At 34.9% G+C, this 22,553-nt stretch overlaps 1 protein-coding gene across 5 annotated transcripts in view; it reads right to left on the bottom strand.

Annotated features, from left to right (window-relative positions):
* Positions 1-1,783: 1,783 nt before the first annotated feature.
* Positions 1,784-22,553, bottom strand: part of TBC1D12 (TBC1 domain family member 12) — a 100,641-nt gene continuing 79,871 nt past the window's right edge. For 4 of the 5 annotated variants that reach the window (XM_060641974.3, XM_078434613.2, XM_078434612.1 and 1 more), the window contains 7 exons: positions 18,545-18,625; positions 15,576-15,664; positions 14,476-14,547; positions 7,479-7,607; positions 7,105-7,214; positions 4,446-4,704; positions 1,784-3,658 (listed from right to left, as the gene is read on the bottom strand). In XM_060641974.3, coding sequence (XP_060497957.1) covers positions 3,590-3,658; positions 4,446-4,704; positions 7,105-7,214; positions 7,479-7,607; positions 14,476-14,547; positions 15,576-15,664; positions 18,545-18,625 — 809 coding nt within the window. In that variant the 3' untranslated portion in view covers positions 1,784-3,589. Of the gene's footprint in view, positions 3,659-4,445; positions 4,705-5,284; positions 5,402-7,104; positions 7,215-7,478; positions 7,608-14,475; positions 14,548-15,575; positions 15,665-18,544; positions 18,626-22,553 lie in introns of those variants that run through there. The other variant, XR_013550533.2, reaches the window with a different exon arrangement.

Consider the following 22,553-nt stretch of genomic DNA (forward strand, 5'->3'; position numbering starts at 1 on the left):
CAAATAATAAAACCACATTAAATGGTAGAATGTTTGGAAAGAAAGGCAATTTTGCTAACTTCCCAAGCCTTGCAACTTTATTTAGTCTATCAAAATATTAAGAGGCAATGCTTAGCAGGGCTTAGCAAATGTTCCCACTCTCATTTAAAGTACCAAGTATTTCACTTCTATTGCAATTACACTGTTAGTAAACAAACACTATTTTCAACGGGCCAGGATTTCTTCTCTCTGAAGTCAATAGTTTCCCTGAAATCTTCTGTTTTAATTTTTGTTTTTACATGGGTGAAGCAGTGAAGTTATAATTAATGAAGTTTTACTAATTTTGGGAATTCCTATTTTGGACACTGCTTTGATAACATCAAAATAACATGAGTGCTCACGTCAGCATCACATATAACATAAAAATAACATGAATTCAATACAAAAATCACTTTTTCCCCCAGAGGTAAGACTTTGTTTTCTGACACTATATATGCCAACTAGTCGTAGAAAATTAAACATGGCTATTTCACATGTTTTTTTCACCTCTTTTATACCCATCTCTGCTGTCTGAATATGCTCATGGAATACAAAAGAATTTTATCAATCAAAAATAAGAAAAATAAAATGTATGGCATTATGAAGTAATATAAATTATTCCATGATTATATAATTTAGAATTACACTAACAGTATAGACTCTTAAAATGTTGACTGCTCTAGATAAAATAGTATCAGTTCCCAAGCTACAATGAAAGCTGTTATCCTAAAGTCAGAGGCTTCACAATCTCAATGCCCTTTTGCAAATGCTACCTAACTTTTGTAAAGTCAAACAAATATACCCAAACCAATAACATTATATGTAGATCATCAATGCAAAAGAAATCAGCAAAAACCGTAACTATGTTCTAAGGCTTTCAGAAAACTATGCTACCTGGGGCACCTAGTTGGCTCAGTTGGTTAAGCATCCGACTTCAGCTCAGGTCACGATCTCACGGTTCGTGAGTTCATTCAAGCCCTGCATCGGGCTCCAAGCTGTAAGCACAGCTTGGAGCCTGGAGCCTGCTTTGGATTCTGTGTCTCCCTCTCTCTCTGCCCCTCCCTTGCTTGCACTCTCTCTCTCTCAAAAATAAACATTAAAAAATTAAAAAAAAAAGAAAATTATGCTACTTACTGGGATCTTCTAAGTACCACTTAAATAATACAATGTATACCTGGCTGAAAGGACATAAAATGAGAAATAATATATATATATAATATACATATAATATATATTATATATATAATATACATGTTATATATAATATACATATAATATATATATAATATACATATATATTATATATAATATACATATATATATTATATATATAATATACATATATATATTATATATAATACACATATAATATAGATTATATATATAATATACATATAATATATATTATATATATAATATACATATAATATATATATTAAGTAGACAAATGAAACATTATACATATTAAATTTTACATAATCTTGGAGATTTTTAGGAAAGCTTATTTTTTAACTGAAAACCAAACAACCTATCATACACTGACCATGTAAAACAATCTTATATTGCCTGTAGAGCAGGTTCAAAGGAAGATACAGTACAATATTTGAACTGCCAGTATGGTCAGTCTCAAGAGGCTGAAGGACTAAAAATATCCCCTGAAGAAGAAATTTGGCAAAAAAAAAAAAAAAGGTTATTCTTTTCCTCCAAATGTGGTAAAATAAACCGGTTATCCCCAAAGTAATGAACACTCATTTCAAGTAATTACTCTGCTTACAAGTTTTATTTACACAGTAATTACTAATAGTGGTTTTAGTGAATTCCTTGTATTTACATTTTATATACACATTTATATTTGAAAGGTAAAGAAACTGTACAATAATAAAAATGAGAAAAAGTAATACAGTAATTTAGGTCAACTCAGGAAACAAATACACAAAAGTAAGATTAAATTTAGGCAGGTAGTATAACTTCAATGATATTACTGCCAGCGGTTACATTCCCTGTTACCAGGACCACCAATACCAAGGAAGTAGTTACCAGAGTTAAAATGTCATTCTAAAACCTATTAAGACCCTGGATACTCCCTCAATATTATTACACTACTAGTTTTCACTAAGTAAGCTCCGAAGATAGGAGTTAACTTCTGAGGGTTCCACTAGTGGTCCCTAGGCTAGAATGACCCATGGGGTAAAAATATATGGACACCATCTGGTCCCATACTCCTAAAGAGGCAGTCACTGAACTAACAAGGTTCTCAGGCTTGTTAGTTTGAAGACTACATACTGCTACCAGAAATAGTATGCTTAAGATTTGTTTTAAACCAAACTGCAACATAAAAGCACACTGTACATCTAATTATTAACAAAAGAGCATGTTATACAGATATCACTTATAATACTCAAGTGATTTAGGTTCAAGGATTAAACATAATATAATAAATTTCATATGAATTTATCAATAATTAATAATTTCTTTATCCACTATACCATCAAAGTTAGACTTGTTAGAAAAAAGTTAATTTTATCTTTTTCTTTTACTCTTATTTCCATTGATTAGAAAATTATGCACAGTGTTTTACAAGTCATAGACTTGGCTACATATTAAGATTTCAAATTTAAAACGGAATTAAATTTTGTTTCTACAGACAGTGAAGGAATTTCAACTAAGAAGTTTAACATCTTGCCAAGTAGCATGCTATTTAAGAACTCTCAGAATTCATATGTTTTACTCTTACCAGTGAAAAATCTCATTTATATTTATGGACTTACTTCCAAAATCAAGTCTTCAGTCCACTAAAGTGCAAAGAACTTTCCTTCTACCAGTTAGCTTTCTTAAATTACTAGATGAATTTAATAATTCTAGTAATAGAACAATTTCTTACACTAGAAACAGAAAGGCTAAAATTCTGAGTGACACGAATTCCCTAAGAAACAATTTCCCTTCAGAAACAGACAGACATGATACTGTGGAAAACATCTAATTGAATGTGAAACAAGCTCCCACCAGTATTTCCAGTTCCCAGAAAACCCAAACTTCCCCCAACCTGTGAGTGAAGGTAATGACTTCAATGACTTAAATAATTTACAATCAAAGTTGCTTACTCTTGGTCTCTAATATCTTCAAAAGGTCAGAACTGGAGACAATGTTTGTACTAAGGTGTTTATTTCAAATAGTATTTTGGAAGTTAAAGTAGTATTTAACAATCTGCTCTGACCTCCAAAGTGCTTTTATGGTAACTGTTAAGAAAGAAAAGATGTAAAAATTTGAATAATCTCCAAAGCTGTTAAAAAAGTTTATTGCATTAAACCGTTCACTCCAAATTATGGAGTATGAACTAGCCATTTAAACTTTTTCCTTTGTAAAAGGGCTCTCTACAAAATACTTTTTTATTAATACTGTCAATCAGTTACTCATTTCATTAACTTCAGTCATGGAATTCAAAATCAGCACTTTCCCATGTCTTGATTCGTTTAGATTTCTCCAACATTTTCTTCCATGTTTTTTACATAGGAAACAAAAAACTTTTATCAAAAAACATCTTTTACATTACATTTAGTCTTAATTTTGAAGATTAGCTTTTCAAAGCAGGACTATTATTCTTGTCTCCTTCTTTAATATCCTTCATTACAGAGGCAAAGACCTGAAAATTATATAAAGGAAAGATTAATCCTCAAAATTAGCTACCACACAGATTAAGATATTTAAATAACTATAGCTTATTAATGCGAAAAGGCTTTAGTATATTTAACTCTGTCCACTGGAAGACTGCCATTCTCAAATCCTCTTGTTTGTTTCAACCCAATTTTATGGTATATACATTCCAGTTTTTTATCACTTGCCAAATATTATGAAATTACTATTTGGTAACAGAACATTTTCTTGACTGATATTCCCTTTTTTTTTTGGACCAGTATTCTTAGATTTCATTTTCATAAGTAATAAAACTGTGAGCTTATGATGCCTACCGTATCATTCAAGGAGCAAGTGATAATGCTATCTTATATGTCACTTAACTTAGACTGCCAATGTTTGCTTCCCTAACAAGACTAAAAGCATCTAAAAAGCTACAAATCATACATTATATACTTTCTATTGCAAACTCTTAGCACGCAGTAGGTGTTTAATACAGTTGTTGTCTACTTGAGATACCAAAGTAATTACAGAATTGCTCTGGCAAATGGGACCACTGTAGATTGTAGTTCACTAAATGCAAAACATTACTGGACTTACATAAAAATAATATAGGTTTGGATAGGTGAAAGAGGAGTAATATGTTTTAAACTCTTGCTCTTTCAAAGTCAAAAATCAGTTTTTAATTGATTTTTAATTAAGTACTAACATTTGAGAAATAAGTAACTTTTTTTTACATGAAGTCAACTGATTGTTTTAACATATCTATTAGAAGAAGTAGGAAGAGGTCACTCTACCTGAGTCCATTTTTTGGTGCTATTCTGCATCTGAATGGCTGCAATACAGTTGAACAGCTTTTCTGATGTGATATCTTCTGGCAATTTAGTTAGGAACTGTGCTATATGAATAAAGTCCATTTGTAGGAGAATATCTTCATATAATCGGAGGATTCCTAATCCAGTCCTAAATAAAAATTCCTCCCCATCTCTGCAAAATACATCCCAGACTCTACAGGCCAGATCAAGTGGGAGTGATTTGCTATACAGTGTGAAGATCCTAAAATTAGGGGGGAAATAGTCATTGAAATTTTTCATTCATTTATCCATTAACTCATTAAACATCTCTATATAAAAACAACAGTGCTTAATTAGGGATAAAAAGGCAAATAAGATATAACTCCTTCTTTCAAAAACTTGAGCAGTGGGAAAGTAACAAATAACGAAATTATGTGAATTTACAACCTTCCACAGAGATATGGCTTAACACATATTAGAGTGACAAAATCACCTAGTAGTTAAGGATATGGTCTCTGAAACCACAATATCTGAGTTTGACATTAGTAGTGTTACCTTGAGCAAGATATCCACCCTTGCTGTGCCTCAGTTTCCTCATTAGTAAACACAGAATGATAGATTACCTACCTCTCAGGATTGTTTTGAAAATTAAAGGAATAAATGTAAAGTATTTAGAACAGTGCCTGGCACATAAGAAATGCTCAAAAAAGTTACTTACTATTGTATGAGGAACCCAAGTATCTATTAACCTAAAAATCATAATGTCTGACTTGTCTCTCTTCTCCTACCACAGACATCTATCTACTGGGTTTTTGTTTTTCCCTTTACCAAACTTTACTTACTACTTCTTTTGGAGCATGTATACGCTCCCAACAGAATCACCAAAACGGTTTTTCCCATCCTTTCTGACAATGTCTGATCATGTAATTCTTTATCCAGTGGTGCTTCGGGGCGGCATTCTGGTTGGGGAAATAGGAGAGTAGGTGCTAGAGAACTTTTCTTTAAGCTGCCTTGGCAAAGCACACATTTTTTTTTTAAGATTTTATTTTTAACTAATCTCTACAACCAACATGGGGCTCAAACTTACAACCCCAAGATCAAGAGTCGTATGCTCTACATACTGAGCCAGCCAGGCACCCACAAAATGCACATTTTTTTTTTTTTTTTACAAAGATTGTGTTTATTTGAGGTAGTGCCGATGAAACCTGAGGAAGAGAACTAAAGGCTCCCACCCTATTTAGCACTGCCACTTATTTATTCCTCTTTTCTCTTGCATAATCGATTGTGGGATTTGTATGTAGTAAGTTCAACAGAGGCAGTGAAACAAAAACCCATGTCTATTTCTTACAATATAAACACATATTTAATTGCACAACAAAAAGCATGCCCTTGGTAGTACAGAGAATAGTAATTCATTGCTCAAAAATGAGAGAGAGAATGGCACTACCACTGTCTAGGAAGTTTCTAGTACACAGTCCTCACTCATTATTGGTTCCATCCTGCTCCCTATTATTAATTGTGATCCTGGTTTGTCTCCTGTTGACACTCCTCAGGCCTGAAAATTGAGTATTTTTCCCCCCTTCCCCCTCTTAGTATTGATCTTGGTCCTCTGGGTCTCATGATATAAAACCTTTCTTCTCCCCCATTATCTTGGGTCCTTCCCAGAGGAACTCTAATGTTCCTAGTGGGAATGGATGAGAACACACCAAAAAATAAGTTTAAAAAAAATCTTAAATAAAAGAAGCCCCAAACAACTGGTAAGACAGCATATTTGATCAAAGCCATTAATTATTTTTCTATATTAAAACTTAGGATCATTTACATGAAATCCACTGAATTTGGTGATTAGAATTTAAGGGTTGAATGTTTCATACATACTCTTAACAACCTATCTTAAGATAACTGCACCATCCCTTTGGCAAAATTCACCACCCCTCCGTTCTGTAATCAACGGGCTCACCAGAGTCCTTGGCAAGGAAGTGTTGAAATTGGAAAGTTGAAAAAAAGGCATTAGCACCTAAATAAGGCTCCACTCTTCTGTCAAAAAGCTGGATAAAGCCTTCAAAAAAAACCCCCACTATCGTAACTATCACAAGCTCTTGTGTGTGAAGAATAAAGAAATGGCTCTCTTTCTGAGAGTATATGTAGTATGTACTAGGCATTGAATGAGATAATCCATGTAAAACACCCTCATACCAACTTAAGATATAGATATTATTATTCTCATTTTCTATATAAGAGACTAAAATACAAACTGAGGGATTCTGATTTCAGCCCAGAGTCCATGTTCTTAATCAAATGCTTCCCCACAAAAATGTGAATTTCTCTATTTGTAATGGAAGAAGTTTTCAGATGTATAATCCTGTACATGAGATTTACTTTAGTTCCTGAATTACACAAAAAGTTTTTTTTTTTTTAAGTATTTTATTTTTGAGAGAGCGCACGCACAAGCAAGGGAGGGGCAGAGAGAAAGAGGGAGACATAGAATCTGAAGCAGGCTCCAGGCTCTGAGCTGTCAGCACAGAGCCTGATGTGGGGCTTAAACCCACAAACTATGAGATCATGACCTGAGCCGAAGTCGGACATTTAACTGACTGGGCCACCCAGGTGCCCCTACTTGGTTTTTTATTTTTAATTATATTTTATGTATGTTATGACTTACCAGTCTATCAAGTATATGTCTGGTGTAAGACTGTAAGATTTAAAATGAAGAAATAGTTTGGAGAGATTTTCTTCAAAAAATACTTCAAACGTTGCAAAATATTTCAACATCTAAAGATAGAAATATCAATAAAGTTATTAAAGAGTATACTAGAGTATACTCTAGAAGTAAAGAAATTAAATCCCTAATAACAAATTAACAAAAAGTCTTGCTTAGCACCTCTTTCTGAGTCTTTTCATCAAGCATTCGCAAAACCGTAATTCAATGAACAACTTATTTTAGTCTTCCAATTACTGTTTTTCCCTCCAAAAGAGCATTCAGACTATAGAAACCAACAATTAAAGGAAAATACAATTCATTCCAAATGTTCATACCATGCTGTGATCCACACGAAAAAAGGCCAACTGGCATGGCTTATTGAGGAGATTTGCAAACGCAATGAAGGCATCTGCCTCTTCCAAATTGAGAATGAGAACTGCTGCTATGAAGGACATCCCTTGGACCTTCAAAGAGAAAAGAAATTAATCAAAATATGCTTACAATAATAATTCTATGTAGTTTATCTTACAGTATTCTTAAAAAATTATAAAATGATTAAAGTAGAATTAATCAAGATTTCTTTTTATTTGCCAATGAGAGCGCCGGATCCTAACCACTAGACCACGAGGATTATTTGCCAATGAAAGTAAATACAGAGAACCTGCTAGTAATTATGAAATCTCCCTAATTTTACATTTCTTGTTCATGTGTTATGGCTTAAAAAAAAATTAGGGAATGGGATGCCTGGGTAGCTCAGTCGGTTAAGCATCTGACTTCAGCTCAGGGCTCAATCTCCAGGTTCATGACCTTGAGTCCCACATAGGGTGAGTTCCAGCTCTGCTTCAGGTATGCACAAGCCTCACTTTGGGTGAACACAAGCCCCACTTTAGGTGAGCCCTACTTGTGTGTATGTGTGTGTCTCTCTCTCCCTCATGGGACTGTCTCTTTCTGCCATGCCCCTCTTTCACTTCCACCCTCTCTCTCAAAACAACAAAAATAAAATAAAAAGAATTAGGAAAATTTCTTGAAAAAAAGAATAAAGTATTGGCCTTTACGTGTTACAAAAGTCTATCTCCATGTATTGTCTCACTTTCATTTTCTCTAAGTCTGAAGTCTTTCGAAGTAGAGTATAGTGAAAATCAGGTGATTGCTTTCATTGTTATAGCACATCTGTCTGAGGTAGAAAGTCAGGAACTAAGAATAAAAGAAATGTATGAGAACTGCTGCTGAAATTCTAAGACAGAAGAGGTTGTGGGAGGTTGGACAGTGAGGCTGGGTTCCTGGAAAGTAGGATGAAGAAATACGAAAAAACCATTCCAGTGGCAGAAAAGAAATAGGAGTAAAGAGGTGTAGGACCAGCCCAGCTGAAGCACACGATTTATTATAATGAGAGAACTTTTTTTCTTAACTTTATATTTAAATTTTAGTTAACATACAGTGCAATAATGGTTTCCGGAGAATTCAGTGATTAATCACTTAATACAACACCCAGTGCTCATCAGAACCAGTGCCCTCCTTAATACCTATCACCTATCTAGCCTGTCTCCCACCCACCTCCATCCATCAACTTATAGTTTGTTCTCCATCTTTAAGAGTCTCTTGTGGTTTGTTTTCCTCTCTCCTCTTTTCCCTCACCTTCCCATATGTTCATCTGTTTTGTTTCTTGAATTCCACATAAGTGAAACCATATGGTATTTGTCTTTCTTGGACTTATTTTACTAGCATAATACATTCTAGCTCCATTACGTCATTGCAAATGGCAAGATTTCATTATTTTTGATGGCTGAGTAATATTCCATTGTGTATGTATGTATGTATGTATGTATGTATGTATGTATGTGTATGTGTGTATACACATATATAAAGAAGGTGGTATATAGCGTGGTATAGTACACACATACCACCTTCCTTACCTGTTCATCAGTCAATGGACATTTGGGTTCTCTCCATAGTTCAGCTATTGTTGATAATGTTGCTATAAACATTAGAGTGCATGTACCTCTTCAAATCTGTATTTTTATATCTTTTGGGTAAATACCTAATAGTGCAATTGCTAGAATGTAGGGTAGTTCTATTTTTAGTTTTCTTTAGTGATCTCCATACTGTTCTCCAGTTTGCATTCCCACCGACAGTACAAAAGGGTTCCCCTTTCTCCACATTCTTGCCAACACCTGTTGTTTCTTGTGTTGTTAATTTTAGCCATTCTGACACGTGTGAGGTGGTATCTCATGGTTTTGATGTGTACTTCCCTGATGATGAGTGATGCTGAGCATCTTTTCATGTGTCTGTTGGCCATCTGGATGTCTTCTTTGGAAAAGTGTCTGTTCATGTCTTCTGCCCATTTCTTAACCGGTTATTTGTTTTTTGGGTGTTGAGTTGTTAAGCTCTTTATAGCTTTTGGAATCTAACCCTTTATCAGATAAATCATTTGTAAATATCTTCTCCCATTCCATAAGTTGCACTTTAGTTTTGTTGATTGTTTCCTGAGCTGTGCAGAAGCTTTTAATGTTGAAGTCCCAATAGTGCATATGTTTGCTTTTATTTCCCTTGCCTCTGGAGATATGTCTAGTAAGGAGATGCTCTGGCTGAAGTCAAAGAGGTTGCTGCCCGTATTCTCCTCTGGGATTTTGTTGGTTTCCTGTCTTACATTTAGATCTTTCATCCATTTTTAATTTATTTGTGTATGGTATAAGAAAGTGGTCCAGTTTCATTCTTCTGCATGTTGCTGTCCAATTTTCCCAACACCATTTGTTGAAGAGACTTTTTTCCATCAGATATTATAATGAGAGAACTTAAGTATGATGTATTTACAAACAGTGAAAGGCATTGAGTAAAAAGCTCATCTATATAGATGCTTGCTTGTGAGTTATGGGGAACTATTATGAATTTTTTAGCAAATAAGTGATATGGAACTGCTGCTATAAAAATACTCATTCTTTGGGGCACATGGGTGGCTCAGTTGGTTAAGCATCTGACTTTGGCTCAGGTCATGATCTCACGATTCATGGGTTCGAGCCCCACATTGGGCTCTGTGCTGACAGCTCAGAGCCTGGGGCCTGTTTCAGATTCCGTGTCTCCTTCTCTCTCTGCCCCTCCTCTGCTCGCACTCTCTCTCTCTCCTTCAAAAATAAATATTTTAAAAAACCAAAAACAAAAACAAACCTCATTCTTTTACTAAAAAAAAAATTCATCATCCACTTTACTTCTGGTAAAGACTTGTGTAATAGACTTACATAAAAAGACCACTAAGGATATTTGCAAAGAAACCATGGTCTCTTTTTCCCAACCAAATGTTTTGAAAGGTTTGCCTACAATCACTATTTCTACTTTCTCAGCTCTCTTTGAAGTTTTTAGCACACCTCAGTCTGGATTCCCACTCCATTACTATACTATCTTGAAACTTCTTGCCAGGAAAACCAGTACTTATAAACCCCAATGGGCACTTTTCTATGCTCCTAGAATTCCGTTTGGTTCTGTGATCCAGTATTTTTTTGTTCTCCTCCTACTTCCCTGGCTTCTTCTGATTACTTTTGGCAAAATCTACAGAAATTCCCTATTTGATTTTCTAGAGTATTAATTCCATGAGGACAGAGCCTGTGGTAGGCAGAATAACGTGCCTAGGACGGGATCTATATCCTCAACGCTGGAACCTGTGAAAATGATTTCTTACATGGCAAAAGGGACTTTGCAGATGTGATTAAATTAAGGATTTTGTGATAGTGAGATCACAATGTAAGTGTATTGATGGGTGTGCCCAATGTAATCATCATGAGGATCCTTATAAATAAAAAAGGGAAGTAGGAGAATCAGAGAGAGAGAAACTTGAGGATACGATACTACTAGCTTTGAAGATGGAGGTGCAGGGTCAAGAGCCAAGGAATGCAGGCAGTTTCCAGAAGCCAGAGTAGGCAAGGAAGTGAGTTCTTCCCTAGAGCCTCCAGAAAGATAACAGCCCTGCCAATACCTTGACTTTCAGACTTCTAATCTCCAGAGCTTCCAGATAATAAATCTATATTGTTTAAAGCCACTAAGTTTGTGGCAATTTGTTATGGCAATAATAGGAAACTACTACAGTACAGAGACAAGACCATGTCTGTTTGTTTACAATTATATTCTTTTAAAAAAATTTAAAAAAAAAATTTTTTTTTACGTTTATTTATTTTTGAGACAGAGAGAAACAGAGCATGAATGGGGGGAGGGTCAGAGAGAGGGAGACACAGAATCTGAAACAGGCTCCAGGCTCTGAGCTGTCAGCGCAGAGCCCGACACGGGGCTCGAACTCACGGACCGTGAGATCATGACCTGAGCCAAAGTCAGCCGCTTAACCGACTGAGCCACCCAGGCGCCCCTAAAAAAATTTTTTTAAGTTTATTTATTTTGAGAGAGAGAGACAGTGTGAGTTGGGGAGGAACAGAGAGAGAATCCCAAGCAGGGGGTCATGCGGGGCTTGAACTCATGAAACCTTGAGATCATGACCTGAGCCAAACCCAAGAGTCGGACGCTCAACCAACTGAGCCACCCAGGCGCCCACAATTATATTTCTAATATAAAAATATATTTTTATATTAAAATTGTTAACCATCTGTAATAGAAGAGTAGCCAATAGAAGGAATTAAAAATATATTTAATTGAATCTAAGATGCTGTATAAAAAACATTATTTTACATCACACCAAAAAAGAAAAATGCCACTTTAACATTGACAACACTTTCTTAGAATTTTTATTTGATGTGTATCACAGAGCTATTTAAAGCTCAGATTTATCATATATCACTATTTCGTATATATGAAAAGGAAATAAAAATAAAGTTATTTCTACAGTATCTTCAAAGTCCAATTTTTGAATATTCTGTATGATTTATCAACTTGTGATGTGATGCACTAAAATAAGCACACCATTTACATAGTATTTCTATGAAAAATGTATAACCTAAATCTAACCATGAGGAAATGATCAGGAAACTACTGCAAAAGAATCAAGAAAGGGTCATTATAAAATCAGGCTTGACTCTTCAAAAGTGTTACAGTCATGACAGACAGAAAAGGCTAAAAAACTGTTCCAGATGAAAGGACACTAAGGCAACAGGACAACTAAATGCCACAACTCTGACTGGATCCTGGAAGTGGTGCTGGGATGGGGCTAGTGAAACTTTTCTGTTTGAAGTTATTCAAAATAAAAATTTAACAAACAAAAACCCTTATGGATAGACCACGCAGCTTAAGAAGTAAAACTTTAGGGGTGCCTGGCTGGCTCAGTTGAAACAGCATGCAACTCTTGATCTTGGGGTTGTGAGTTCAAGCCCCACATTGGGCATAGAGGTTACTTAAAAAAAAAACAAAGAAAAAAAACAAGAAAGAAAAAGAAGTAAAACTACCAGTTGAAATACCTGTGTAACTGAACCACTTTGTTACTTGAAATCTTTCTTCCTTCCCTTAAGCTTGGCTGGGTCATGGGAGGAAGTCAACTATTTATATTCCCTATTCTTTATTGCCCTTGCACACGTGCACACAGATCTTTCTTGTTTTTGTTTTGCTGATAATCACTATAGACAAACAGAAAACTATAATGAAAATAAATGCGGGGAAGATACACACCTTGCAAAGTTCTTATAGTAATACCGGAGTCCTGGTCTACAGTTTCTGACTCCTCCTGAGATATTGGAAAATGTAGTCTCCTCACTTCCACCTTTATGATCTACTGACCTTAGAGCCCCACCATAATGCAAGCCCAGTTCACAGTAGTTACAGTCCAGACAAATTAATAGCTCCCTACTTCCTTGCTTCAAAATGCAAAGCTTATATCAGAGGACCTACAGACAGGTGATAATCAAGACTCAAGAGTTTTATTCTACTCAGAAGTAAGCTATAACCAGGGCACCTAGCTGGCTCGGTTGGAAGACATGTGACTCTTGATCTCAGGGTTGTGAGTTCAAGGCCCCACATTGGGTGTGTAGAGGTTACTTAAAAATAAAATCTTTAAAAGATGTGAACATTACATAATGTTTTTATAATTCTATGACATAAGACATGAGCAAGACAGTCTTTATTTCATTTCACTTTTAAATAGGCTTCATGTACAGCACGGAGCCCAGTGCAGGGCTTGAACTCACCACCCTGAGATCAAGACCTGAGCTGAGGATCAAGAATCAGATGCTTAACCAACTGAGTCACCCAGGCACCCCAAACAAGAGAGTTTAGACTCCTCGTCCAAATTTACTTTCTCCATAAGGACTACTTGACAATCTTCTTTAATACAAAACCTGTCCCATTCTCAAACCTAGCACTTTCCCCCTTTATATACCATACTTTTTACTTTTCCTGTAGCACTTATTACCTTTTAATATAACATGATTTATTTGTTTGTTGTTTGTCTCCTCCTCCTAAACCCTAAGTGTCAGAAGGGGAATCTTTATTTTGTTCACTGAGGTATCTAAAGTGCCTAGAACAATGCCTGGCATATAGCAATGAGCACACAAATATTTGTTGAGTGAATGAATAAACAAACGTACAAATGAACATGTAACAAAACAGAGTAAGTTAAGTTGTACCAGACAACAATCCTATTCTCTGAAACTCTCCTATTTTAAGACAGAGGTGAGCAGATGAGGTTTTATGACTTCTAGTTAAACACGGCAAATTGAACACTCACATTTTTCTTTGTTCCCTCCCAAATCCAACTAAAATGACGGTAAAGAAAAAAAATATTAGCCTAGAAGGACAAAGAGAATGGAAAATAATATAAACAGTAAATAAAAATGTCAACAGCATTTTAGAAATTTTAACTAAATGTTAAATTAGTTAAATGCTGAAATGATGAATGCTGAAACTAAAATAACTGCAGAGGAGGAAGCAGAGGAGGAATAAGCAGCAAGCCAATTCAGCCACACATCTGGAAGGCTCAGAAACTGAAGTTATTAGGTCCCTCTGAAATTGGGAGGTAAGGCTAAAACTAGGATTCAACCAGTTTATAAAAGGCCCAAATCTCCTTCCTCTATCCTGTATGGACAGATGCCTATCCTTCCCTCAACCTGGCATAATAGAAGAGGTTTATCTCTAGAGGCACAGGCACTGGAAGAAGGGGATAAAGCACCATACCAACAGCAGTGGCAATAAATAAAAGTTTACAAATTGAATAATGAAATCCCAGCAGTTCTTCCAGAAATCTGGTGGGCAGTCTCATAAACCCCTGGGAAGATTCCTCTCTAGGTAAGTTGGTAGGCCGAAGAAAAATAAGACATAGAGAATACAGACATTTGGGAACTAGTGCAATGTAAGATACTTTGAGAAGATAAAATGTTTATATTCAAAAACCAGACTGAAACAAATACTTACATAACCAACATCAGGTCTGTAACACGTATATGCCCCTAAGATACTATGTAAGACATCATGATATGGACCACCCTTAAGAGAGAAAAATGAAATGTCAAACTGTACAAATAATAGTCTCTAAGTTAATTCTCAAATAATTAACTTTTTAAAGACTTCCTAAATGACTAGTTTTAGTTAGTATATTGTATCATTATCAGAAACATTCTAAATACACTCTGCCAAGATATTTTCTCTAAAGAATAAAAAATATTTAATCCTGAAAAAACCAAATAAACTCACTTGACAGATACAAGTTATCATTTTAAAGATTGCTAGATTTGGTACAAGATTATGATGAAAACAGATTGTTCCATTTCATACAATATAATTTCAGCAAAAGAAACCCATCAAGCTACAGCAAGTTATGTTTATCAGTAATTTTAATCTTAAAGGTAAAAATTTTTATCTCATTTTATCAATCTATAGATAGAGGAATTCCATGTGTGAAATATACAGTCCACACAAAATGTAATCATTTCTCACAAAGTACGTTTCTCACAAGCAACTCATAAGCCTCTGCACAAAATGATTTTTATAAGCCATTTTTTTCCCATTTCAATAGTAATTCTGGAAAACTAAGGTTTGGGCAAAAGTTCTTTACACGTTAACAACTGACTAATAAGCAAAATGTTAAAATTCAAATACCTTACAGAATAAAAAGTAAAACAAAGAAATGCACCTTAATGAATAAAGGTATCATGGGCTATGCTAACGGCAATGCATTCAGTTAGTGGAATAAAATAACAGAAATTCCTTTAGAATTTTCCCACTAGTTTCACACTTTCTATATAAAGGTCTCCATCTTTTATAGTTTGCCTTTAAAAAAATAATAGCTATGCATTTGAGAATTTGTTCTGTTGGATTAAAAAAATTTTTTTAAGTAGTTACAGGGCTGTCTGGGTGGCTCAGTTGGCTAAGTGACTGACTCTTGGTCTTGGCTCAGGTCTTGATTTCAGGGTTGTGAGTTCAAGCCTCATGCTGGGCTCCACACTGGGCATGAAGCCTACTTAAAAAACAAAAAACAAAAAAAAACCTAGTTATAACTGGTTAGAAACACTCACCTTCTGGAAGATGTAAAGGGATGGAAATGTACGGGATATGTCCAACTTAATTAATTCCAGACTGGCCTCCCGATCAGCAACAGATACACCTGCATTTGCAAGGTAGATAAAATTAAAATGATTACTTGACTATATACCCAGTTCAATCTTGTACACACAGAATAATCATATAGCACAGATGTTACTTAAGGAAAGTTAAAAGCTTCATAATCAAGAAATTTAAAGAAATGCCACATAGCTTTTACTAGAACTTAAGGGTTTCTTTTATGAAGAAAATATTTACATACTTATCAGAAAGCTATATGAAGGATTTCTACTTCCGGTTTTTATACAAGGTAAGGACAGACTATCACTCCCACGATAACAACTGGGGAAAAAAACAAGTAAGCTTCAAATATCCCAAGTTTTTTTTAAAAAGGCATATGAAAACTGTAGACACAGGGAGGATTTAAATTCCAGAAAGAAAAGAGGCTTTCCTACATAGCCATTTTTCTTCCTAGAGGCATATGCCAAGTCTGGGCATGAGCTCAGGACTGAGTTTGCCATACACAAAGGTACTCTGCTTGGGAAAAGAGAAACCTTGGGAAAAGAGAAACCCTTAGACCTCTTCATAACCAAATAACACTGATGTGATACATAGAATCACAAGGGAGAGTGTCTCAGGGGAGGGAGGAGGCTCTAATAAAAACAGACAGTTCTTCCTACCCAGATATTTAAATCCCACAATGAACTAAGTATATCTAAAGCTTCAACCTTGTCCCAACCTAGCTCAGTTGCTGACTGAACTGAAGTAATAACCCAACTCCCTGACAGAAAAGAGCATGCTTCCTCTGCAGGGGAAACATCCACTTCAGTTTCTATATTATTCTTTATTCAGTGATTTACATATAATTAGAAATTTTAAGATATGCAAATAAGCAGAAAAATATGACTTGTAATCAAGGGGAAAGCAGCCAATAAAAGCAGACATGAAGATGACCCAGTAATGGAATGAATAAACAAAAATATTGACTGTTACATGTTCAAGAAAAGAGAGAATAAGATGGGGGGAAATGTATGGGATGGAAAGATGAAGAATTGCCACAGAGAAATAGAATCTACGAAAAGAATCCGGTAGACATTCTAGAATTACAGAATATAATATCTGAAATTAAAGACTCATTGGACAGATCTAATAGACTGGATATAGGAAAAGAGGGGATTGGTGAAACTGATTATAGGAATAAAAATCATCTAAACTGAGGCACAGAAGGAAAACAATGTTTTTTTAAGTGTACAAGACTTGGGGCTCCTGAGTGGTTCAGTCGGTTGAGCATCCGAGTTCAGCTCAGGTCATGATCTCAACAGTTGTGGGTTCAAGCGCCATGTTGGGCTCTGTGCTGACAGCTCACAGCCTGGAGCCTGCTTCAAATTTGTGTCTCCCTTTCTCTCTCTCTCTGCCCCTCCCCGGCTCACACTCTCTCTCAGTCTCTCAAAAATAAATGAACATTAAAAAAAAATTTTTTTTAAGTGTATGAGACTTGTAGGGCACTGTGAAGTGGTCTAACATACACATAATTGGAGTCCAAAAAGGAGAGAAACAATGTGGCAGAAGTAATATTTGAAAAACAATGGCCAAAAAAGTTAAATGGCAACTGTAAATTATAAACGCACAGGAGATGAGAAATCAGTAATTTAAACAGAACACTGTTCCTTACTGGAACAATTCTTCACTTACATGCAATTAATTTCTACGAAAGTGCAACTTTCACCACTTACTCATGACAAAATGTCTCAAAAGTAAATGCTTATAATTTTAATTCTTATATTTTCAATATTTCATAAAAATAAATTCAAAAAGAATTATAAACAGCTAAGGCTATGCCAATATAAAGCCGCTAACATCTTGTCCTTTCTTGCACTTCTAGTTTCCCACAAATAGCTGACATAGCTAATAGGTCTCGAACAATACTTACGTGAACTTTTCTCAAAATCAAGTTTTCTAACCTTCTTTAGTCAATTTTCCCCACCCTTCTTTCATTCCTCTAAAATAGTACTCAAGGAATTTAACAAAGTTGTTTACATACTCACAGGAAACCACTCTGTAATGTATACCATTTCTCTATTCTAAACCATGCTCATTTTTAGAGTTTTACTGGCAAAAGAAAAGTGTTTGCTTTCTATGAAGTAAAACAAATATAGAAAGAAAAGTGACTGGCAGACAAATAGCACCCTATTATTCAAGGAGAAGAGATGGCTGACTAAACTTACCTATATTTAATATACAATGTTAACAGGAAAAAAGTGCTCCTGTTTTCTCCAAAATGACTAGAAAAAAAACTGATGAGAGTGGAAGGAAAGATGAAGTCTGTAAGTTAAATGAACGAAGGCTATGGCACAATAATTATAAATAATGTATTAATTAGGTAGTGAGTGAAAGTGAGTGAGGAGACAGGAAGTCACAAGTGAGGAATGAAGATCATCTATCTTTTTAATTTTTTAATGTTTATTTTTGAGAGATGGAGGGAGGGAGAAACTGAAGCAGGCTCCAGGCTCCAAGCTGTCAGCACAGTGCCTGACGTGGGGCTCAAACCCATGAACAATGATTGCATGACCTGAGCTGAAGTTGGACACCTAACCCACTGAGTCACCTAGGCACCCTGAAGACCATCTATCTTTAAGTTAAGAGTTAGCTTAAAAATACTTCACCCCATTAGTCTTACTGCTGTGAATAAATCCTGAGCTCCAAGGTCCAAAAACCTGGGTTTACATCACAGATTCACTGCTTACAAATTAACTACTTTGAGCCTCAGTTTCCTTTTATACCATTCAGGATAACCACCTACTTAAAGGGCTATTAACATTAAAGAAGATAATGTATGTAAAGCAATTACTACAGTTCCTGACACATGGTAAAAATCACACTGGTATCTTCAGTGACTGGATTTTCACCCAGAAATTTGTATTAAAAAAAAAAAAAAAAATCACACCTTCTGTATCATTCTCTGAACTTGTTTCACTAAAGCTTTTCCATCGTTCTTTTGCTCTCGAGAGAAAGATTTCATAAAGTTCTGGGGGAAAACAAAACAAAAATTAATAAATAGTAGGAAAATACATTCATATATTTTAATTTATATTCTTAAAAATAAAGAGAAAAATCTTATTATAGCTTAGGTCTCCCTTACATAGCAGGCATCAAAAGTGTGGCACACTGATGTATCTGATTCTACCAAAACTATTTATTACTACAACTGGAAAGAGAGAAAATAACAATACTGCACAGTCGTCATCCAAATAGCTACAACAGAGAATTTAAGTATGAGGCAGGAAGAAATACTTTTGCTAAAGGAGTATCATCATGGAATAGCAGAAAAATGATTTTTGGAGTCAGTCAGACCTAGATTCAAATACCAGCTCTGTGATATTTGGGACTTTAAGAAAGTCACTTTGTCACTCTGGAACTTGGCTTTCTTCATCTGTAAATTGGAGAAAGAGAATGCCTACTCATGGTATACTGATGATTAAACAAGATAATTTTTGTAAAGTTCCTGACACCTCGTAGACTGTCAATAAACGTTAGTTCTTGCTTTCCTTCTCTCTTGAAACCGGTTCTCCATTATGATATTACTATCTAAAGCTACCTAAACTTCACATAGTTTGGTCAGAGGGCTTGCATTCAAAAATCTTACTCGTATCTTTTCATTTTAAGTACCAATCACTTTTTGAGACTGCCACTCTATGCTTCCATACACAGGACCTTATCCAACTTCAAGAACAGAAGAAACAAGTTTTTTTTCCTCAATTCTCAGATTTTAATTATCTTTACTTTCTGTGCTGATATTCTAAATTACACAAAAACAGAAAATTTCAATGCCAAATGAATAGCAAAAAATATTTCTTACCAAACACCAACATTTATATATTGCCCAAAATACCAAGAACACTTTTTTGTTCCAATTGATCTTTTTAAATAAAAAGTTTGTTTAAAGGCAATACAATGAACAATTAAAAAAAATTTTCTTTAATGTTTATTTTTGAAGGAGAGACAGAGCGTGAGCAGGGGAGGGGCAGAGAGAAAGGGAGACACGGAATCTGAAGCAGGCTCCAGGCTCTGAGCCGTCAGCACAGAGCCCAACATGGGGCTCAAACTCACAAACTGTGAGATCATGACCAGAGCTAAGTCGGACACTCAACCAACTGAGGCACCCTTCAATTAAGAATTTTTTAAAAATTCAAGTAGTATAAAACAGTATAGAATGAAAAATATATTTCCTTCCCTCAGATGTGACTGTGCTTACCAGAACTCTAAAGATGAAAATATGAATGTATTATGTATATACAGATATATCTTCCTGTTAAAAAAAAAGTGTGGCAACATATTACAGCACTGATCTGCATCTTGCTTTATTACATCCGAAGCTGTTCTTCATTAGTAGAATAAAATCTGCTTTAGTTTTTTTTTTTAAACAACTGCATAGTATTCCAATGTATATACCATAAAAAGTATTCTTACATTGCCAAGAATCAGATCATTATAAAAAACTGACTACATATGGGGTGCCTGGGTGGCTCAGTCGGTTGGGCGTCCGACTTCGGCTCAGGTCATGATCTCACGGTTTGTGAGTTCGAGCCCCACGTCAGGCTCTGTGCTGACAGCTCAGAGCCTGGAGCCTGTTTCGGATTCTGTCTCCCCCTCTCTGTGCCCCTCCCCTGCTCCTGCTCTGTCTCTGTCTCTCTCAAAAAATAAATAAACATTAAAAATTAAAAAAAAAAAACAAAACTGACTACATACATTTCAAATAGACTCTTACTATTTTGATCTCTTCTCCCTTCTGTTTATTTTTCATTACTACTAATGGCTTAGAAAAAAATTAAAAAAAAAAAAAAAGTCAAGTGCCAAAAAAAAAAAAGTCAGGTGCCTGGGTGACTCAATCAGTTGAGCGTCTGACTCGACTTCAGTTCAGGACATGATTTCACAGTTCTTGAGTTCGAGCCCCATACCAGGCTCTCCATTTACGGTGCAGAGCCTACTTGGGATTCTCCTTCTCTCCCTTTGTCTCTGCCCCTCATGCACCCTTTCTCTCTCTCCCCACCTCGAAAATAATTAAATAAACCTAAAATATAATAAAACTTAAAAAGTTTTTAAAATTTAAAAAGTCTAAATTTCTAAAAGTCTAAATTTGAGTCCATCAATAATTTGGTTAAAGAGGTAGACATAATTTTTTAATTATATATACAATTTTTTTTGCAGTTATCAGGTACCAAACTGAAGTCCACAATTTCTGGTTTCAAGCTGATTCCAAGCCAGGTCCAGTTTCACTGTTCTACTTAAACTTTAAAACTACCTTGGAAGAAAAAAGGCTCACCAAATAAATCATCACCTTAGGAAGCCACAAAACTGATCCAATAAGAAAAATGTGGTAATGCATTTCAAAACATCAAAGGACATCTCTACAGGGAAGACTTAGAGTGCTTATCTATAAGAAGACGACCTGTATGTCAGTTCAATTCCATGCCTGACTCCACAGGTCTTATTTATGTTACTCTGAATCTACAAATGTAGAACCTGAAGCAGACTTACAGTTGTATATTGGACTTGAATAGAGAATACTTTGAGATCAGTGTATGTTTAATTTTCTCATTTTCTGGCAATGATAATACTGTCTGCATATACTCTCAGCAAATTCACTTTCACTGTAATTTTATATTCATATTTTTCATTATCACAAATAATTGTTAGAACAATCCTTTGAGATAGTTAATAATCTTACCTCCATTTACAGATGAAGAAAACTAATTCTCTTAGATGTTAAATAATTTGCCCAAGGTCACAAACCTAATATATAGTGGAACCAAGATTTGAACCACATCTGACTGACTTTAGAGCCTTTATTCTTACTTACTATTCTCCAGGGGTTATAAATTTCATGATCAAAACAAATGCAACAGGTAAAAACTCAAACTATTAGAGCCATTAAAAGTAAACAAAGTTATCAAAAGTAAATTTACTTCAACTGAAATTTAGCTTCCTTCCTACCACTAAAGAAAAAGAATGATTACCTATTCTATTCCTGAATATATAATTATTTAGTAGAGAAAATCTAAAATTACTGTGAAAGTAAATAGCCTAGTTATGTTATTAACTATATTTTGAGCTTAAAAAAGAACTTTTTGATTACAGTATCACAAAAGTTTAATACCACCTAGCCAATATTTTAATGTAGAAGCTATCAGATACTTAACATTCTAAAGCCAAAGTTCTCAACAAAACTGAAAACCAAATTTCAAATAGCCACCAATACTTTATCACCTCAACTGTATACAAAACCGAGTCTTAAGACTTTAAACAATTATAATATGTCCAACAATCCTTAATATCAAGGATTTTAATTATCTAACTGAAAGTTCTGACAATAATGTAAAATTATTTCCTTTTAATCTGTTTCAAGCACAGAGAGCAAAACAAACCTTTGTTTTATTTGGGGGGAACAGTTAGGTCAGGTAGACTCTAACCTTTTCTAAGCTAAATTAAAAAAATATTTATTGATTGATTGTTAATGTAAACTCTATCCCCAACGTGGGGCTTGAACTCATGACCCCAAGATCAAGAGTTGCATGCTCTACTGCCTAAGCCAGCAGGTACCCCACTTAATTCTTTCTTTAAATTCTATTTTTAAATTAAAAAAAAAAAAGGTCTGGTTAAAATAACATCTTCATTATGGGATATTTGTGAAAACCAATGCTAAAAATCATTCACAATCATGCCACTCAAAGTTGGCATCACTATGAAGACTAAAGATAAATATTTAGATTTTTGTTATTAATCTGTCCAGTTATATATACAACACTGATTTGCTACAATGGGCATCATTGTAGAAAAGCTTTTGCACTCAATCCTGATAATGTTCTTATTGTTTAGAACTAGAATAAATAGGTCAAAGGTTATTTTTTGAGGCTTTTAATAAATGTTTCTATAGTATTATCAGTCATCCCCTATGT

Source organism: Panthera onca, chromosome D2, assembly GCF_046562875.1.
Source record: "Panthera onca isolate mPanOnc1 chromosome D2, mPanOnc1 haplotype 2, whole genome shotgun sequence".
NCBI classification, from domain to species: Eukaryota; Metazoa; Chordata; class Mammalia; order Carnivora; family Felidae; genus Panthera; species Panthera onca.